Genomic DNA, 17,084 nt, shown 5'->3' with positions numbered 1-17,084 from the left:
TGTGAGGTCATGCACTTTGGTAGGAAAAATACAGACATGGACTATTTTCTAAATGGGGAGAAAATTCAGAAATCTGGAGGGCGAAGGGAGTTGGCAGTCCTCGTCCAGGATTCTCTTAAGATAAACTTGCAGGTTGAGTCAGCAATTAGAAAGGCAAATACAATGTTGTCATTCATCTCGAGAGAACTTCAATATAAAAGCAGGAATGTACTGGAGGCTGTATAAGGTTCTGGTCAGACCATATTTAGAGTATTGTGAATTTTGGGTCCCATACCTCAGGAAGGATGTATTGGCCCTGGAGCAGGTCTAGAGCAGATTCACGAGAATGATTCCAGGAATGAAAGCTTAACATGAGGAATGTTTGAGGACTCTGGGACTATAATCAATGGCTGATGAGGGAGGTGGGGGGGGGGGGTTGGGAAGAGGAGGAATGGGGAGAGATGCCATTGAAATTATAGAACACTGAACAGACTGTATCCCAAATTTTGTTTATCCTGTTTATAATCTTTCCCACCCATAGTTAAACCATTTGTCTTCTGTTTGTCTAAATTGTGATTTGGCTTTTAAAGGGGTACAGTTTAAATTGCAAAAAATAGAAATCTATTCTTTACATTGTTTTTGGTAAAGTAAGTGTATTACAATAATTTTGTATTGCTGTAAATGAAGAAATCTGATGCAGTTTGCTTTTGTCCTGGGTAGCAGTCAATTTGTCTTTGGTGGTCTCATTGGGAATATATATCTTGGGACAATTTATAGAGTGGTGGATTATGATTATTGACATAATATTCCTAATTAAGATGCAACAATACAAATGTTTATTGTTTCAATATTACTGATCATTCATGCAAATGGCATTATATCATAAATTGGGACTGGCACTATTATTTTCTGTCCCATATCTACATAATTGTGGCATGTTCTTATCAGAATACCCATATTCCTTATGCTGCCTACCAAAAGATAATTATTTTGAATTCACTTCTCTTTATGGTTGATGAACTAGATAAATACTTATAGATATCTTAAATAATTACAAATTTGAGAGTCCAGCTTTAAATCAACAAACGATACAGTGAGCTGTACTTTTCAATACGTTCATTTCTTGATACATGAAATAATTGAAGTAGAATTTGTTTTCTCTCTAAACATTAGTCATAAAACAAAACACAATTTAGTAGCTTAACCTTTCCAGTCTCAATACACAGACAAGTTGAAAAGCAGACACTTGCTGGCTATAAAGCTCACAGACAACCCTGAGTAAGAAGTGTTACAAGCAATCTCGAAGATGACATTCCTATATGTCAAGCTATTGATCACAGAGGGCTTCAACCAGAGTCCTATCTTCTATTCAACGTACTCAGAAAGGACTCTCAAAATCAGTTACTATTCTAGATTGAAGGGCTAACCTTTGCTGTATACAATCAAGAAGCTTCCTCAGCTCTGCCTTGTTGCCTTTTTAACTGTGAGAATTGTATGGAACACCAACATAAGTTGTAAGTGATTGCAATACAAGTTTCCTGAGTAAAGGAGATTTGCTGAAACTGAAAGAATCTACAAGACATTTGTGAAGGCAACTTTATTAAATAGTGCAGAAATTCAGTCATCAAGAAGAGAGTAACAACGATTAGAAACAAATGAGATGCAAATGCTAAGAAGAATATTTGGAGTTATAAGAAAGGACAAGGCCAGGAACTAGAACATCAAGAAAGCAATGAATATTGCAGAAGCATTGAAGAAAATAGCTGAGGAAAGGCTGAAATGTTATATCGCAGATAAAAAAACATGTAATAAAGTGAACGATGGGCATGTCTCTGCCAAGGAGAAGCAGAAGGCTGAAGGCCAGATGGAAACATGTGTTACTAAAATAACTATATACAACAGGATTAGAAGAGAAATAGGTGATTGAACATAGACAGAGAAAGGTGATCCAGCAGCACTGTGGCAACAGTAAATAAAATAGGAGAAGCCATAAGAAGACAATAGATGAAAGCCCTGACTATAGCAACCTCTACACCCACCCCAAACCTATAATTTTCATTTGCATGATTTAGAGACTCTAAACATTGTGATGAGATTTTACAGCATCAGACCAAAAAAAAGTTATTATTCTGTGTTTACTATGTTTAAACTAATATTCTATCCCCAGAAGCATAATTTTCCTGTGTTATGTGGCTTCATCAAAAGTTTCCTGACAATAAACAATGTAATATCAACTATACTTGTTTTATGCATTGAGTGATAAGTATTTTGAAAAGATATAACCTCTCTTTCATGAATCCATACTGACTGTTCTAAAAGGTATGAGTTTTAAAACCTTCTCTAGTTGTTTTACCCAGAACACTTAAGAACACTCTCGTCCCATGAGCAAATAAAAAAAAAAATCGCAATTCAACAAACTTGCATTTTTTAAAAAAAGTTATAACATGCTAAATAAGTATGAGACACTCCCTCAAAGTTACAGAAGTATCTGATATCTAACTTTTCTGTCCTCAAACATAAACCCTTCCACTAAGGCCTTTCCTTGGTTTACTGTAGACTCCGTAAGATGAAAATAATGTAGAACACAAGAATGACAGCAATATGTCAGTCAATTTTTCAATTCTGTTTGAAACAGTGTGATTTTCAGAGAGGTTTTTGGAGCTTTTGTAACTATTTTCTAATTGATTATTTGTTTCAATGCTTTATGGTATACCAACTTCCTCAATTTGTTCAAATTCTAACTTTATTCAGCTTATAGTTCTTTTGACGATTAGAGATGCATTTACTGCTATTTAATACCAGGTTTGATTTTGAAGGGAGTGGGATGCAAAATCAGGCAGGCAGTTAACTCACTACCTTCCCATCCACCACAAGCTAATTCCCATAATAGTATGGGAGTCAAAATTGACAGTCTTCCCACCATATGTTAAGTAAATAGTTAAGAGTCAGTTGAATTTGTAAAAAGACCACAAAATCAAAGTAGTTAGTCTGTCTTCTTTTTAAACTTTTAAAACTGCAAGAAGGAAGTGTAGGGGTACTAAATTTGAAGGGTGTTCTTCATCAATCTGGGCCAAAATCCCTAAAAGATAGTATTCCCATTGCTTCCTACCCACACAGCTTTTAAAACCCACTGCTCCTCACCCCTCATCTTAGATAGTAAACTTTGACCTGACCTGAATCTGGTGAGTAATTACTGAATCCTGAGTTCCCACTTGCTTTGTGGGCCTGCCTGCAATCCTCGTAGAACCCATTATGGACTCTCGTTGCTGCCAGGACTGTTGGGGCTACCAGCCAATCTGATTGATCAGCAGCAAAGAGGATGATATTTTCACCCTAATGAGAGGCACAAGTCCCACTCAGTAATAACTGAGCACACTTGTAACACTTCATGGTTTTGGGGCATGCTTGTTCTCTCTTTGTCACCAACTTTCCTTCTGGCTGGATTGAGGTGTGGAGGTTGTAATGAGCCATCTTTCCTCCAGTCGATTTCTGGCCTGAATGGCAGAATCTATTGAAAGTCATATTCTTCTCAATATTTATATTTTTTCTGGAAGTAAATTCTTCAACTACTCTTGAAAGTAACTTTAGAATTCCAGAAATGTAAATATGGAACTATCCTTCCAAACCACCTGTGACAGGAAGGACATGGATCAGGGATGACTGAAAAGATAGTCATACACAAACAAAAATGCTTAAGAAATAGCATTAATCAATTCTCTAAATAATGTGATGCTTTCCTAATTATAGCAAAAACTAAACAAACCTTGTTAAAATTGAACTATTTTGATTTGAAAAGTAATATTTTACACTCCAGCTATTATTCATCATTTTAAAAATGCTGTTTATTTTTAATGAACGAGTATTCGTCCATGAAGCCCGAGATCAGAAATTTCAGTGATACTGGGAAAATAGGAATCGAATTTGTTCCTTTTTGACAGCTTCTCTAAGTAACATAGATGTTTGAATAGGCAGCAACCTTCACAAACCATTATTTGTAATATAATTTCTGATTTTTAAAATTCGCTTTGAAATGACAACTCAATTTTTCAAAAACTATCAATTTTTAAGTCAACTTTGAAAATAAACATACTGATAAAAAACAATTGGAATTGTTTTTATCCTCTCTTGAATAAGAATAGTTTAATCTATTATTTTAAAAAGATACAGTGTATTGAAAAAGTACAATACCTGTTCATGCAAAATTTTGTTCACGTTTCAAACAAGGTCTGGTGTCTAATTTAATTTGCATAGTAAATTTCCAACACTTTAGAATATGGGGTTTGAATATCCACATCAATTAATGTTGCCAACATCACAGTAGCTTGAAAAAATGGTGACAATTACCTTATTTCTTATTCGTTCCCTTTTAGATCCCATGTCATCATTTTTGTCTTCTTTACTCAGTTTTTCTATTTTCTCAGTACTGAACATGTAGCTGAGGCTGTCTCCCTTCTTTTCTCTTTCCTGTCCATGGTCTTTCCCTCTTTTTGTTTCTTCTTCTTTTGTTTTCATAGCCCTCTCTACTTCATAACGTTCTTTTTGCTTTCTGCGCTCATCCTCACGCCGCCTCTGTCGCTCTCGTTCTCTTTCTTTTTCCCTTAATCTTCTTTCCCGTTCCCTCTCCCTACGTTCTCTATCACTATCATTTGGCTGTCTGTGTAAAAGAAAATTCAGTTAGTTTTATTTCTATTTGAATGGTTGTATACAATGGCATATATATTTAATAATCTATCAAGGCAGTTGGCAACTCGATTTATGGAGATCAAATTACACAGAGCAGCTATAATTTTATATTACAATTCTGAAGACTAAACCTAAGTTTTGGAAAAAGGTAAAGCAATGTGAAGCTTCACTGCCATAAGCATTTGCTGCTGTACTAAAAATGAAGGCTTGTCTCATGTAAATTTTAATCATAATTGACTGATTAACTAACTTCAATGGAAAGAAAAATCATAGATTATATGATTGGTGACTGGTTTATTTTACATTAGCTTCTAATGATAAAATTATATCATCTGATTATATAAAATATAGTTTTAAGCACAATAAATTCTTCATTTCAGGCCAATTACTTACAATTTTTAAGAAGACATTATTAATAACAGTTAATTGGAATTGTTAGCATTTCTGAAACTTCTCAAATGTTGCATTTTTGTATCATTGTTTACAGATCATGTTACTGACATCAACAGACAGACAGATAATTTCAGATTAATTGCATATACAGAGAAAATTTCCAATTTTTTGATAACTGTAACTTAAAACAATTACATCATGTTGGTCACCTTTTAGAGGGTAAATCATTTATTAAGTCTTCCACTTCTTTTGAGTGAAAATAACTGCAGTCCTTGTCTTAAACAAATCAGGGCTCTGAATAAAATGTTTTTAATAAATGTAAATAAACGCACATAACACTTGTATCACTTCTCTGTAAATCAAACAATGAGAAATAACTATGATATTGAGAAACACAGAGAAAATACAATAATTAAAAGAAACACTGACTGAAAAAATTGTAGTTTTTGCTATTAAAGAAATTTTAGAATTTCAAAACTTTTAAAAAACAAACTCCACTTTCCAGCTTGTTTTAGTAATGAAATTAATGTTAAAACCACACAATTTGACTGTGTTGTATATGAAAATGTTGTAATGGCAAATTAGTCACAACAATAGCACAATTATAAATGTCATAAAAATAATTCAAGCAATTTTCAAAGTATTTTTCTGTTAATCTTAAAAATATATTTGACATAGTTGTCAATTTTTTTTAAAATCATCAAAGTCATGGTGTTCACTTTCATGATTGAAATATCAGTTTAGCCAACAATGAAATACTTTGCTGTTTATATCATATGATTGTATTTGTTAAAACTCACTTATCTTTGACATCTTTCTGTGAAATCTCTGGCCGTTTTCCTTGCAGGTTTCCTGGGCAACACAATTTTTCCCATTTTCCTTTTCCATTGTCACCATCCTCAGTTTTCTCCTTCCTTTTGTCCGAGTCTTGTTCCTCCTCTTTATCAGCCTTTTTTAATAACTAAAGATTACAATGTAATGCAATAACAAAGGTAGATTATAAAACTTACACTTAGGGGTTATTTTAAACCTTTATATTTCAGAATTATTTTGGCTTATTTACCTTAGATTGTGTTCATGTGTATGAACTCTCCAAACCTTCAAGGAACTGTCTACCTTGCCATGATCTCTAGGTAAACCTTTAATGGTGACATACCCAGTAAGCAAACATCAAAACTTGTCTGGGAATTGCTCTAAGCTACCAGACTGTTTAACGCTTCCACAGTGCTTTAGAACAACATTATATTTCAAAGTTTGAAGACAAAAATAAAGTAGAAATCCAAATGCCTTCTGGGAAAACAGGGCTTGAAGAACAATGAATTTTTATTCTTCATTTCAGGTCAATTAGTATAAATAAAAGCAGGCAAATGTTAACTACTGAGCACTTCACAACCTTCTTGAAGATTGGATCTGGATAGGCAACACAGCCTTTTGACTTACAATCTTTGCTGCACTGAAGAGCAATCTCCCTGACTATATCATTCCCAACTACCACAACATAGCTTTTTGCTCATCACCCCCAAGTTGAATTGCTTCCTATACTACGATGCCATAATCAGTTAGCTCAACCACTCTCATCCAAGTACCAAATGAATCTCAAACCTCCTGGACAATTACAAAAACAGAAGCTCCATTCCTGTACTGTGGGTGCCCTTACTTTCCACAGCTACAGACACACTGTCACTGACCAGAAACAGAAGCAGAATGTGCTTTAATTAACTGTTTAACTCAATTACTCATTTCCTTTTTATACTTTTATCAAATTTACCGCTAGTCCTATGCTATTTTGAACTTTAGGAAAAGAGTAGGCTTTAACTTACCAGATACTCACCAAGCTAGCTAGTTTCTTTCCCTGTTTCATTTAAGAACAAATTTCTACAGGATGAAAAACTTCAAAAAGCCAAAGCAAAGCATCTCTAGCCCCTCTTTCCCCTAATTTCCATATGCACATTACCACTGTTATGCTGATCAACACCACAATCAGTGGGAAATTGCATCGAGATCCCTGTATTTAAATACATCTGAAATGAAAGAGTTAGCTGACATCAGGTACAAAAAAACAATAAAGTTGCTTTCCTTAAGTGAACAATGTCAGCTTCTCTTTCAGTAGAAACCTTATAAAAACCTGCATAGCACTGGGAAATTTAGAATTTAAACAATAAAAATTCAGATAAATGTTAGATACAACCAAATTTGATCATTACAGTGATTAAGACTTATTTACTCATCCAAATGCCAACACTTAAATGGAGAATACAATGAAAATTTGTGCAAACTGTAATAATTAACATTAAAATTATTCTTGCAGCATAAAGGGACATAGAAAGCAAGTTAATAACTGTCAATTTGAACTTTTCAAACATGTCACTCAACTTTTCACCAAATGGATTAGTTATTTCTACTTACTTTGCCATCTGACAAAGGCTTAAAAATTAAGAAAGGACATAGCATATATACTTATGTATAGGTAGATCTAAGGTATAAGTTGACCTGAGTTTTTCAGGGGTCTCTTCCTGTCCACATATGCAGCCTGGATGACTGGAATGAATTATTCAGTGGTGCAACTGATCAGGACAGTGAATTTGAAGGATTCTAATAGACTTTTGCACGTACCGGTAACTTTTGTTTTCAGCAGCTATCCCATAATATTTATGATATACAGTGAGAAGAGATTTTTTGCTACTAATATCAGTTTTTTGATGTAAAATGTTTATCATATGTTATTAGACTGACAAAGTAGACATAGAAAGGATGTTTCCTCATGTGAGGCAATCTAGAACAGAGATCATAGTTTTAGAATAAGTAGCAGATTTAGAACAGAGATGAGGAGAAATTACTTCTCAAAGGCTTGTAAATCTGTGGAATAAACTATCCCAGAGAGTGATGGATGCCAGGACATTGTATACATTTAAGAAGGAGATAGCCTAATTTTTAAATGAGTAATGGGTTGAAGGGTTATGAAGAGCAGACAGGAAAGTGGAGCTGATGTCAAGATCAGCTATGATTATATCAAATGGCAGAACAGGCTCGAGGTTGAATTGCCTATTCCTGCTCCTAATTTATATGTTTTACCAAATTTTGTTTTGTTTAAAAATGGAAAATCCTGTAGTGTAGTTGTGTTGACTAATTGCTCGGCATTGGGATTTCTTCTTTAAACATTCATAGCGCAACTTTGACTTTGTAACCCTGATTCCTTAATAGTTACATGAGCACTTAGGTGACAACCTTGCCCAGTATCCCAAATACAATGAAATAAAGTATACAAATATGTTTCCAATTTTGACAAGATGCAAGGTTTGCATGAAATATGGTTATCTAATTTTCTTTTAAAAGTCATCAAAGGAACAATTCCTAAAACAATCTTAATCATTGCAGGACTTTTTAAAACACGGCTGCTGCATCTTAAATATGGCTGTTGCTTTTCTTACATTAGCTTGTGAAATAGTGAAATGAGAACAAAAGGGTAAAATTGAATATCATAAGTTTTTTTTTAAAAATTGTGAAATGCTTAGTGTGTTATCTGGCAAAATATCCCTGATAAGGCCAAGCTTTAAGCTCTGCCTGTGCAATTTTAATTAATTACCACTTTGGTGGCATTACGGGTGCAGCAACTAATCTCAATGGTTCTAAACTCAGGAAATAAAGGTTAGTCAATAATTAACAGTTCTGGCATGAAATACCCATATGTACATATCATTTGGGGACAGGGTCAATTGTAACATCTATGTAGTCAAATAATCTGCTACCAATCTTATCATAGCTTTTAATTTGAATAGCCACACGCATGAAGAATCAGTTGGTAAGGAGATGCAATATCTCATGATTTGTATACTTTGCAATATAAAAGTGAAGGGATACTGGTGAGGACCAGAGTCGAATAGTGTGGTGCAGTCCTCACTTTCTCCGCTGGTGAAGAGCATACTCATTTTAAGAAATATTTGTCCTATGCTATTGGGAACATTATGCAATGGTAAATGTAAATTGTATGTTTCATCAAGATACCAAAAATAGAAAGAATAATATTTTTAAAAGGTGCTAATAATCTACAAAGATATGAACCTTAATTTTTATTTCTTCTTTTCTTTCCTTCTCTGCTATTTTTTTCTGCTTTTCTGCTTCTTTCCTTTTACGCCTTTCTTCCTCTCTACGTTTTCTTTTTTCTTCCTCTCTTAAACGTTTTTTCTCCAGCTCCCTCCTCCTCCTCTCTTCTCTTTTCTCCTCTCTGATTCGCTGGAATATAACAAGTTTAATTGAGCAAAATACCAAGTTTAGGACCAAATGCTAAAGTTTATAGTGAACATAGGTTTAAAAATAAAGTTCCACCTGTTTTTCAAGCTTCTTGTTTTTAATATACTCCAGAAGTGGTGTGGTTCTCCTGGCTGGGAATAAGGCAGGAATCAAATTTAGTTTTCCAAACCAATCAATTCTAGATCACTCCTTTAAAATGAAATATGTTGGCACAGCTTAAAATCATTTCATGCAAAACTGTATTGCTATTACATCTCTTAAAAGAATCTCATTAATATTTAATTCAAAAATAGATTCGGATTAACTTCAACATCAATAGGTTTTGTTAATTGCTAATCATTTTTTAAAAACTAAGTACATCACTGAGGAGGCCATTCTGTTAATTATTAAGACTGTTGTTTTTTGAATTAACCCAATTAACATTGTGGAACAGATCTCAAACTGACAATACTGAAGGAAGTGCGATTATGCAGTGGTTCAGTAGTCACAATCGTGACTTTAAAGCAACTGCGCACCTGTGTTCTTGTAGACACGCAGCTGCTTCCAAGTTCTGCTTACACCTTTAAGTTCCTGGCTATAGACATTCTCCAGTGTTAGGAATTGGTCTGTACCCACTAGCAATGCAAAAAACAAAATTTCAGGCTGTACATATAAACCAAGATATGGAGTAGTTACTGAGCCCAGTACTGCAAGGAATCACAGAATTCACAAAACAGAAAGATGCCATCCAGCCCATTCTGCCTATGCCAAGTCTAGCTCCTTAACTAGCACTTTAACTGTCATCCTCTGCCCTTCCTTCATTATTCAAAACTAAGAATGATAGATTTATACATGCATTGTGTATGATGCAACGGTTATTAGGAAGAGTGAGGTAGGATGAACAAAACTGTGTGCACATTTATACCGGCCAGTTTAGAGCAGACAAATTAATGTATTCAATTAGCAGGCTAATACTGCCCAACATCGGGGAATATTCAAACTGCCAAGCTATTCACTAAAGAGACATATTATTTTAAATGTACATAGAGTTGGTTGTCTGGTTTAAGGATGATGATTACATCTTAATCAGATCAGACTGTGGGACATTTCTGCATATGATCCATTAGTTCAATATGCAAGAGGCAGATATAAACAATATTAAAGAAAGAATGTGCATTTATAGAGCATTTCACATAACCTTATAGGCAATGAACTGTAGTCTCTACAGTCCTTTGGTCAGAAAAACAGAAATGGAATTACTGAGTATTTCTTCAATGCTGAGAATCTGGGCAGTGTTGAACTTCAAAGGGGCTTGGTTGTCCTTGTTCATTAATCACTGAAAGTTAATATACAGGTACAGTCAACAATTAAGTTAGATGGTCTATTGGACTTTTTTTTAAACAGGAAGATTAGAGGATAGGAGTAAAGATATCTTACTGCAATTACAAACAGCCTTCATGGGACCACTCTTGAAATATTGTGTGGATTTACCAGAGGAAATACATACTTACCAGAGAGACAGTGCAAGAGTTTCACCAAACTAATTCTTCGTAAATAGGGATTGTCCCACAAGGAAATTTAAATTTAGGGTGTCTATATTCTCTCGAGTTAATAAGAATGAATGGTGATCTTATTCAAATATAAGCATGCTTACAAGGCTTGGAAGGATAAATGCTGCGAGCATGCCTGCCCTGGCAAGAGTTGTCCAGAACCAGGGGCAAGATTTGTGGTTGAATTGTGTAAAAGATTTGAAGAGGCCCAGGAATACCTTTCTGCATTTTTTATGTATCTACTTGACACAGAAGCAGGTTTCTCTCTAAGCAGTTGCGAGTTGCCAATAAAGGGAGATTATGAATTGTCAAACACCTTATTGAAGGCACAGCTCACCTCATTAATATTCAGCTTCCTATTCTACAAAACGAACCTTTTAAACTAGACATCATAAGTTCTCAAAATACAAGTCAGACTGGATACTGGTATCTTCAGCTCACTGCTGGTTGCAAACAGCCAATTAGCAGTCAAATGACTAGGCAGTTTGTCTTCTGGTCAGCAGCCTCAGTCAAGAGAGTATACATCCTGCTGATTGACAGTGTGCTATATCAATTTCACACCTGCAACATGCCAACAGCTTATGCAGCAAACCTACCATATATGTAACAAGCAAGCAGCCATGACTCAATGTCTTAGGAGAGTGGTCCCCACTAAAGTTCATAGAGGCACCTGCCAGTCAGTTGGTTCTGACACAATAAGTCAAGAGCAGCTTTTGATTCCAGTCCAGGGGACTGGCCATAGTCAGAGGCCCAATCAGGGTATTCCCAGTGTGGGGATCTGTATCTGTCCTGTCCATGGAATGGGTCATGGTCAATCCTGTGGCTCTATTGCTGCCAGCCCGTGTGTGGGTGGGGCTAATGTGGGTGGGCGGATGTACATGCCTCTCTCAGGGTTTTTTGGAATTTCTTGTCCCAGCTGCCCAGTGAGGTGGCTGAAGGGGGTAGACCATGGTCAGTCAGACTAGGGAAATTAGTGGAAGTGGAGGTGGGGAAGAACAAAATGGGTAGCTGTCATGGGAAGGAGACTTCAAAACCTATTCATCGGGTTTGGGGGGGGTGGGTGGGGTGGGGGGGAGGCTTCTTGGTGAAGGGAAGGGGGAGTGACAACAATGAAGGAAGACAATAAGGTGGGATGGAAATGGGGTATTGTGGAATGGATTTACCTGGGATCAGTAGCTTCAAGAGGAGGGATGGGAACAGTGTATAACTCTACCAGGCATGGTCACCTCATATACCAAGCGTTGGGATAAAGACAGGCTCATGCAGGTTCACGTAGAAAGGTTGAATTGGAACCTGGAGAGGTTCAAGGCCTGTGGGCTGTTATGGTAGACCTATGAGGAATAGATCTGGATATACAAAGCTTCGTCCACATGAGACTGAGGCTGGACGCCACTATTCCACCACATTGAAAATTGGAAGTACACCACACTATGGCTGCAACAACAACTGAAATGGACAACTTAAAAAGTTAAGTGCCACAACCTTTGGGGGGTGGGGTGGGGAGGGTACCAGATCCAATGATATGAGGTCCTTCAGAGGGAATCAATATCACACACAGACCCACGCACTGCAAAGGACACAGACCTGCAGGGTTCCTAATCCCTGGCAATCCTGATGCTTTGGCCAACACTTTGCTCTTCTATCCAGTTCCAGCATACTCAGTTTTTCGCTGACTGTAGGAAAAACTGGTCTAAAACTGAAGTCCAAGATGGTAGTGGGGGGGGGGGGGGGGGGAAGAGAGGAAATAGGACATTGGGCTCCTCACTCCCTATGAAGAAGTTGTAAGATCTGAGTGGAGAAGAGCACAACTGCTTATACAACATGGAGATATTGTGATGGACAACCAACAAAGGAAGCTTCATTGCACTGTATTTCTCTCCCATTACCATTAGCATTCACTCTGCACAAGATTTTATGGATCCTCCACAACCTATTTCCCCTCTCCTCTTATACATGCACCAATGGGACCCAGTGAACTTCCATAAAGAAACCAGCACTGGAAACCCACAGCTCCATCTCTTGAGGAGGAAATCAGTTGAAGTACCTAAAGGTGATGCACTTGCAAGATATTCACCTGCACCATCTCACTGCAAGCTTTCATTTCACTGTGTACACTTTCAAAGTTAGAGAACACAAAGTTAAGTTGGGGGGGAGGGGGGGGGGGGGCGCTCTTTGCCAGATTACTAAAAGAATCTTAAACAATTGAGGGAAGTCCAAAAGTCCAAACCCGCTCAATCTTTCTGGTAATGGGTTTCAATTAGGGTAGCTCTGGCTTCTTAGGCTATATAATGTATTGCTGTGCCATGCTCTTTGAATGGCCCTCCTGGTCAACATCCTGATCCTTGGCCTTGTCTTTATCCTCAGAAGATTACTGTCATTCTGCATTTTCCCAATGTCTAGAAAGTCCCCCTTCCCCCACTTCATCAGCTTCAGGTGCAGAGGGCACAGAATGCCACAATGAGACAGGATACGTTTTTTGGGCAATACTGCAAAACTCTGTCAGAATAGTTCACACAATGAAACATCATGTTACAGAAGCTTATGGTCTCCACTCTGCCACTAGTGGAAGTGTCAGAACTTTATCCTGTATTAGCCTGAGGATTTTGTAAAGACATTATCAGCCATGTTGAAAGGGTACCCCTAGGCTCCTAGCAGCCTTCACCGCATGGCTCAAGGACATTGAAAGGAGACAGGAGCGTACGAGTTCTCTAGTAAGAGTCATGGCAGCCTCACGATAATATGCTGCAGGCCTCCAGAGTTTGGCCTCAATGGTCACATACAATTTGGATACCTGTTGATTGGAAAGCTTTTCTATTGACAAACTCTTGATGGTAGGCCACTCTCAAAGCAACATGAGTGCAGTTGATAGCACCCTGCACCAAAGGGAAGCCAGTGATGGAGGAGAATCCCATTGTCCCAGCTGCTTGATTCTCATTGTCACAGGGGAATGATGTGAAAAGCTGCATTTTGGAAAAAAATGGCACACATTTGAGTGGAGGATTTGGCGATGCCTCAAAAGGTCCTGAGTTGCTCCTTAAAATATGCAGCTGACCTAAAGATTGAGGGCCTCTTCAACTTTGATGACCACTGGAATGGGATGGCACCCATTCCTTCTAAGCACAAGTCCTCTTCCAAAAGATAGTACAGTTTGTTGACAATGTCTTTCAGACAGTTGAACATGACAGCAATGCTTGTAACGCTGAGGTCTCATTCTCTGCTTTCTTGGTCCACCTTTATCTACCTTTGCAGGCAGCTTCTAGAGTTTGCTGGTCTTGCTGACAAAATTGTAATCATTGTCTCCTCCTACATTGCCTTTGGAATTGCACCAAGGCGACAAAGACTCCAATGTGGGATCTGTGAGCAGATAATCTGTGGGGAATGCCAGAAATATAACACTATTTTATTGAAGGAATTCATGAGCCCTCACATCTGAAGCAATGAAACCTCATGTTATACTCTCATACAATGTGGTATGGCTGCTTCTCCAGGAGCTCACAGTCATGTCACCATAAGAATGTCCAAAGTATGTGGCCTTATTCAATTGTATGTTTGCACAACCAAAGTTTTCATGGTACATTGGAACTAGAATTCAACCAGTAAAACCAAAAAACTGTCCCATCCCCAAGAAAAGACTCCCTTCCACATCATTGACCACATCCTTGTATATCAATATTTTAGCGTATGAATCTGGTAGCTATGAAGCATTGCTTCCATTGTTTGGACTATAGTTGTGGAACGGAAGCATCAGGTTCTACTTTTAAGTGCCTTTCTCATCATTACTCACACCATGTCAGGGTGGGGAAGATTCCATACAGAGTTAAAGTTTAATGCCGAATAATATCTTTCTTCACAATGAAAGAGGTGAAAAAGTGACCTGTTTTATTTTCTTTCCTTTTATTTGTAGCATGTGCCATTGACAAGATGAACATTTGTCGTCCATCTCTAATTACCCTTGAGCTGAGGACTTGCTAGGCCATTTTTGGGCGCCATGAAAAGTCAACTATGTTATTGACAGTCTGGATTCACATGCAGGCCAGAACAAGAAAGAATGACAGATTTCCTTCCTTAAAGGTCATTAGTAAACCAGAAAGGTTTTTCCAAGATCCAATATAGTTAACATGGTCAGCATCACTGAGAAGATTTTCAAGGTTTATTAATTGAAGTTAAATTTCACCACTACTATGGTGGGATCTGAATCCATGTTCCCAAAGCATTAGCCTGGCAAATCTAGAGATAAAATCATTATGACATCATCTGACCTTTCAACTGTAGAAAGAGGTGGGGAAGAACAGATGGGAAGTTCAGGAGAGAATTAGAAAGTGTGAAATTTCAAGGTGTCACAGAGTGGCAATAATTGTAAAGAGAAAGATCCAGAGCTATTATTAATAGTAGGTAGCAGAATACAAGACAACTTTGCTGAAAGCAAGAACAAGAAAACGAGACCCTGATGGCCAGAAAACAGGGGAAATGTAGGACAGTTTATGGTCTGAAGTTGTTGACCTTTTGTTGAGTCCAGAAGGCTGTAAAATGCTTTAAGAAAACAAGGCTCTGTTCCTCCAGCCATCCCAAGTCTACTGCATGTTCCAGTGAAGCCTGTGCCATCTTTGGAAAGTTTGTTTTTGCAACCTGATAACATGGATGCCACTTTCAGAGCTACACTGGCACCACACCCCACCTTTTCCTCCGCTACATCGATGACTGTATCGGCGCTACCTTGTGCTCCCACGAGGAGGTTGAACAGTTCATCCACTTTACCAACACCTTCCACCCCGACCTCAAATTTACCTGGACCGTCTCAGACTCCTCCCTCCCCTTCCTAGACCTCTCCATTTCTATCTCGGACGACCGACTCAACACGGACGTTTATTATAAACCAACTGACACCCACAGCTACCTAGATTACGCCTCCTCCCACCCTGCCCCTTGTAAAAATGCCTTCCCATATTCCCAATTCCTTCGCCTCCGCCGCATCTGCTCCCAGGAGGACCAATTCCAATACTGAACAACCCAGATGGCCTCCTTCTTCAAAGACCGTAATTTCCCCTCAGACGTGGTTGACAATGCTATCCACCGCATCTCTTCCACTTCCCGCTCCTCTGCCCATGAACCCCGCCCCTCCAATCACCACCAGGACAGAACCCCACTGGTCCTCACCTACCATCCTACCAACCTCCAGATACATGGTATCATCCTCTGTCATTTCCACCACATCCAAACAGACCCCACCACCAAGGATATATTTCCCTCCCCACCCCTATCAGCATTCCAGAAAGACCACTCCCTCCGCGACTCCCTCGTCAGGTCCGCACCCCCAACCAACCCAACATCCACTCCTGGCACCTTCCCCTGCAACCGCAAGAAATGCAAAACTTGCGCCCAAACTTCCCCCCTCACTTCCCTCCAAGGCCCCAAGGGATCCTTCCATATCCATCACAAATTCACCTGCACCTCCACACACATCACTTATTGCATCCGCTGCACCCGATGTGGCCTCCTATACATTGGGGAGCCAGGCCACCTACTTGCAGAATGTTTCAGAGAACACCTCTGGGACACCCGCACCAACCAACCCAACTGCCCCGTGGCTGAACACTAACTCCCCCTCCCACTCCGCCAAGGACATGCAGGCCCTTGGCCTCCTCCATCGCCAGACCATGGCAACACGACGCCTGGAGGAAGAGCGCCTCATCTTCTGCTTAGGAACCCTCCAACCACAAGGGATGAATGCAGACTTCTCCACCTTCCTCATTTCCCCTCCCCCCACCTTTTCTCAGTCCCAACCCTCAGACTCAGCACCGCCTTCTTGACCTGCAATCTTCTTCCCGACCTCTCTGCCCCCAACCCCTCTCCAGCCTATCACCCTCACCTTAACCTCCTTCCACCTATCGCATTCCCAACACCCCTCCCCCAAGTCCCTCCTCTCTACCTTTTATCTTAGCCTGCTTGGCACACCGTCCTCATTCCTGAATAAGGGCTTTTGCCCGAAACGTCAATTCTCCTGTTCCTTTGATGCTGCCTGACCTGCTGCGCTTTTCCAGCAACACATTTTTCAGCTCTGCCACTTTCAGATCAAAGGTAGCCAAGTTTTAGTTGCAACGTTATGGATTTCCTATACCAGTGTCATAATTGGAGACAGATGTTTTGCTTACAAGATATAACATTAGGTTTACAGTAGTTATGGAAAGAAACAAGAAATAAAGACAAAAATCCTCAAGTGGAAAAGGACAAATTTCAGTCAGTTGCAAGAGGATC

At 38.7% G+C, this 17,084-nt stretch overlaps 2 protein-coding genes across 8 annotated transcripts in view; one reads left to right on the top strand and one right to left on the bottom strand.

The window, feature by feature from the left end:
- The window catches only part of upf3a (UPF3A regulator of nonsense mediated mRNA decay), a 71,971-nt gene that overhangs the window by 17,747 nt on the left and 37,140 nt on the right, over nucleotides 1–17,084 (bottom strand). For 5 of the 7 annotated variants that reach the window (XM_072577526.1, XM_072577523.1, XM_072577524.1 and 2 more), the window contains exons 6-10: nucleotides 9,819–9,917; nucleotides 9,379–9,434; nucleotides 9,115–9,285; nucleotides 5,856–6,016; nucleotides 4,324–4,633 (exon numbers count right to left, since the gene is read on the bottom strand). In XM_072577526.1, coding sequence (XP_072433627.1) covers nucleotides 4,324–4,633; nucleotides 5,856–6,016; nucleotides 9,115–9,285; nucleotides 9,379–9,434; nucleotides 9,819–9,917 — 797 coding nt within the window. The remainder of the gene's footprint in view (nucleotides 1–4,323; nucleotides 4,634–5,855; nucleotides 6,017–9,114; nucleotides 9,286–9,378; nucleotides 9,435–9,818; nucleotides 9,918–17,084) is intronic. The other 2 variants (XM_072577528.1, XM_072577530.1) reach the window with 1 other exon arrangement.
- LOC140481396 (uncharacterized) overlaps nucleotides 1–17,084 on the top strand; it is a 70,795-nt gene that overhangs the window by 42,909 nt on the left and 10,802 nt on the right. The gene's annotated exons all lie outside the window — the stretch shown is intronic.

This window comes from Chiloscyllium punctatum, chromosome 9 (assembly GCF_047496795.1).
Source record: "Chiloscyllium punctatum isolate Juve2018m chromosome 9, sChiPun1.3, whole genome shotgun sequence".
In the NCBI taxonomy this organism is placed as follows: Eukaryota; Metazoa; Chordata; class Chondrichthyes; order Orectolobiformes; family Hemiscylliidae; genus Chiloscyllium; species Chiloscyllium punctatum.
The sequence above is the reverse complement of the archived record's forward strand: the minus strand, read 5'-3'. Positions and strand labels throughout refer to the sequence as shown.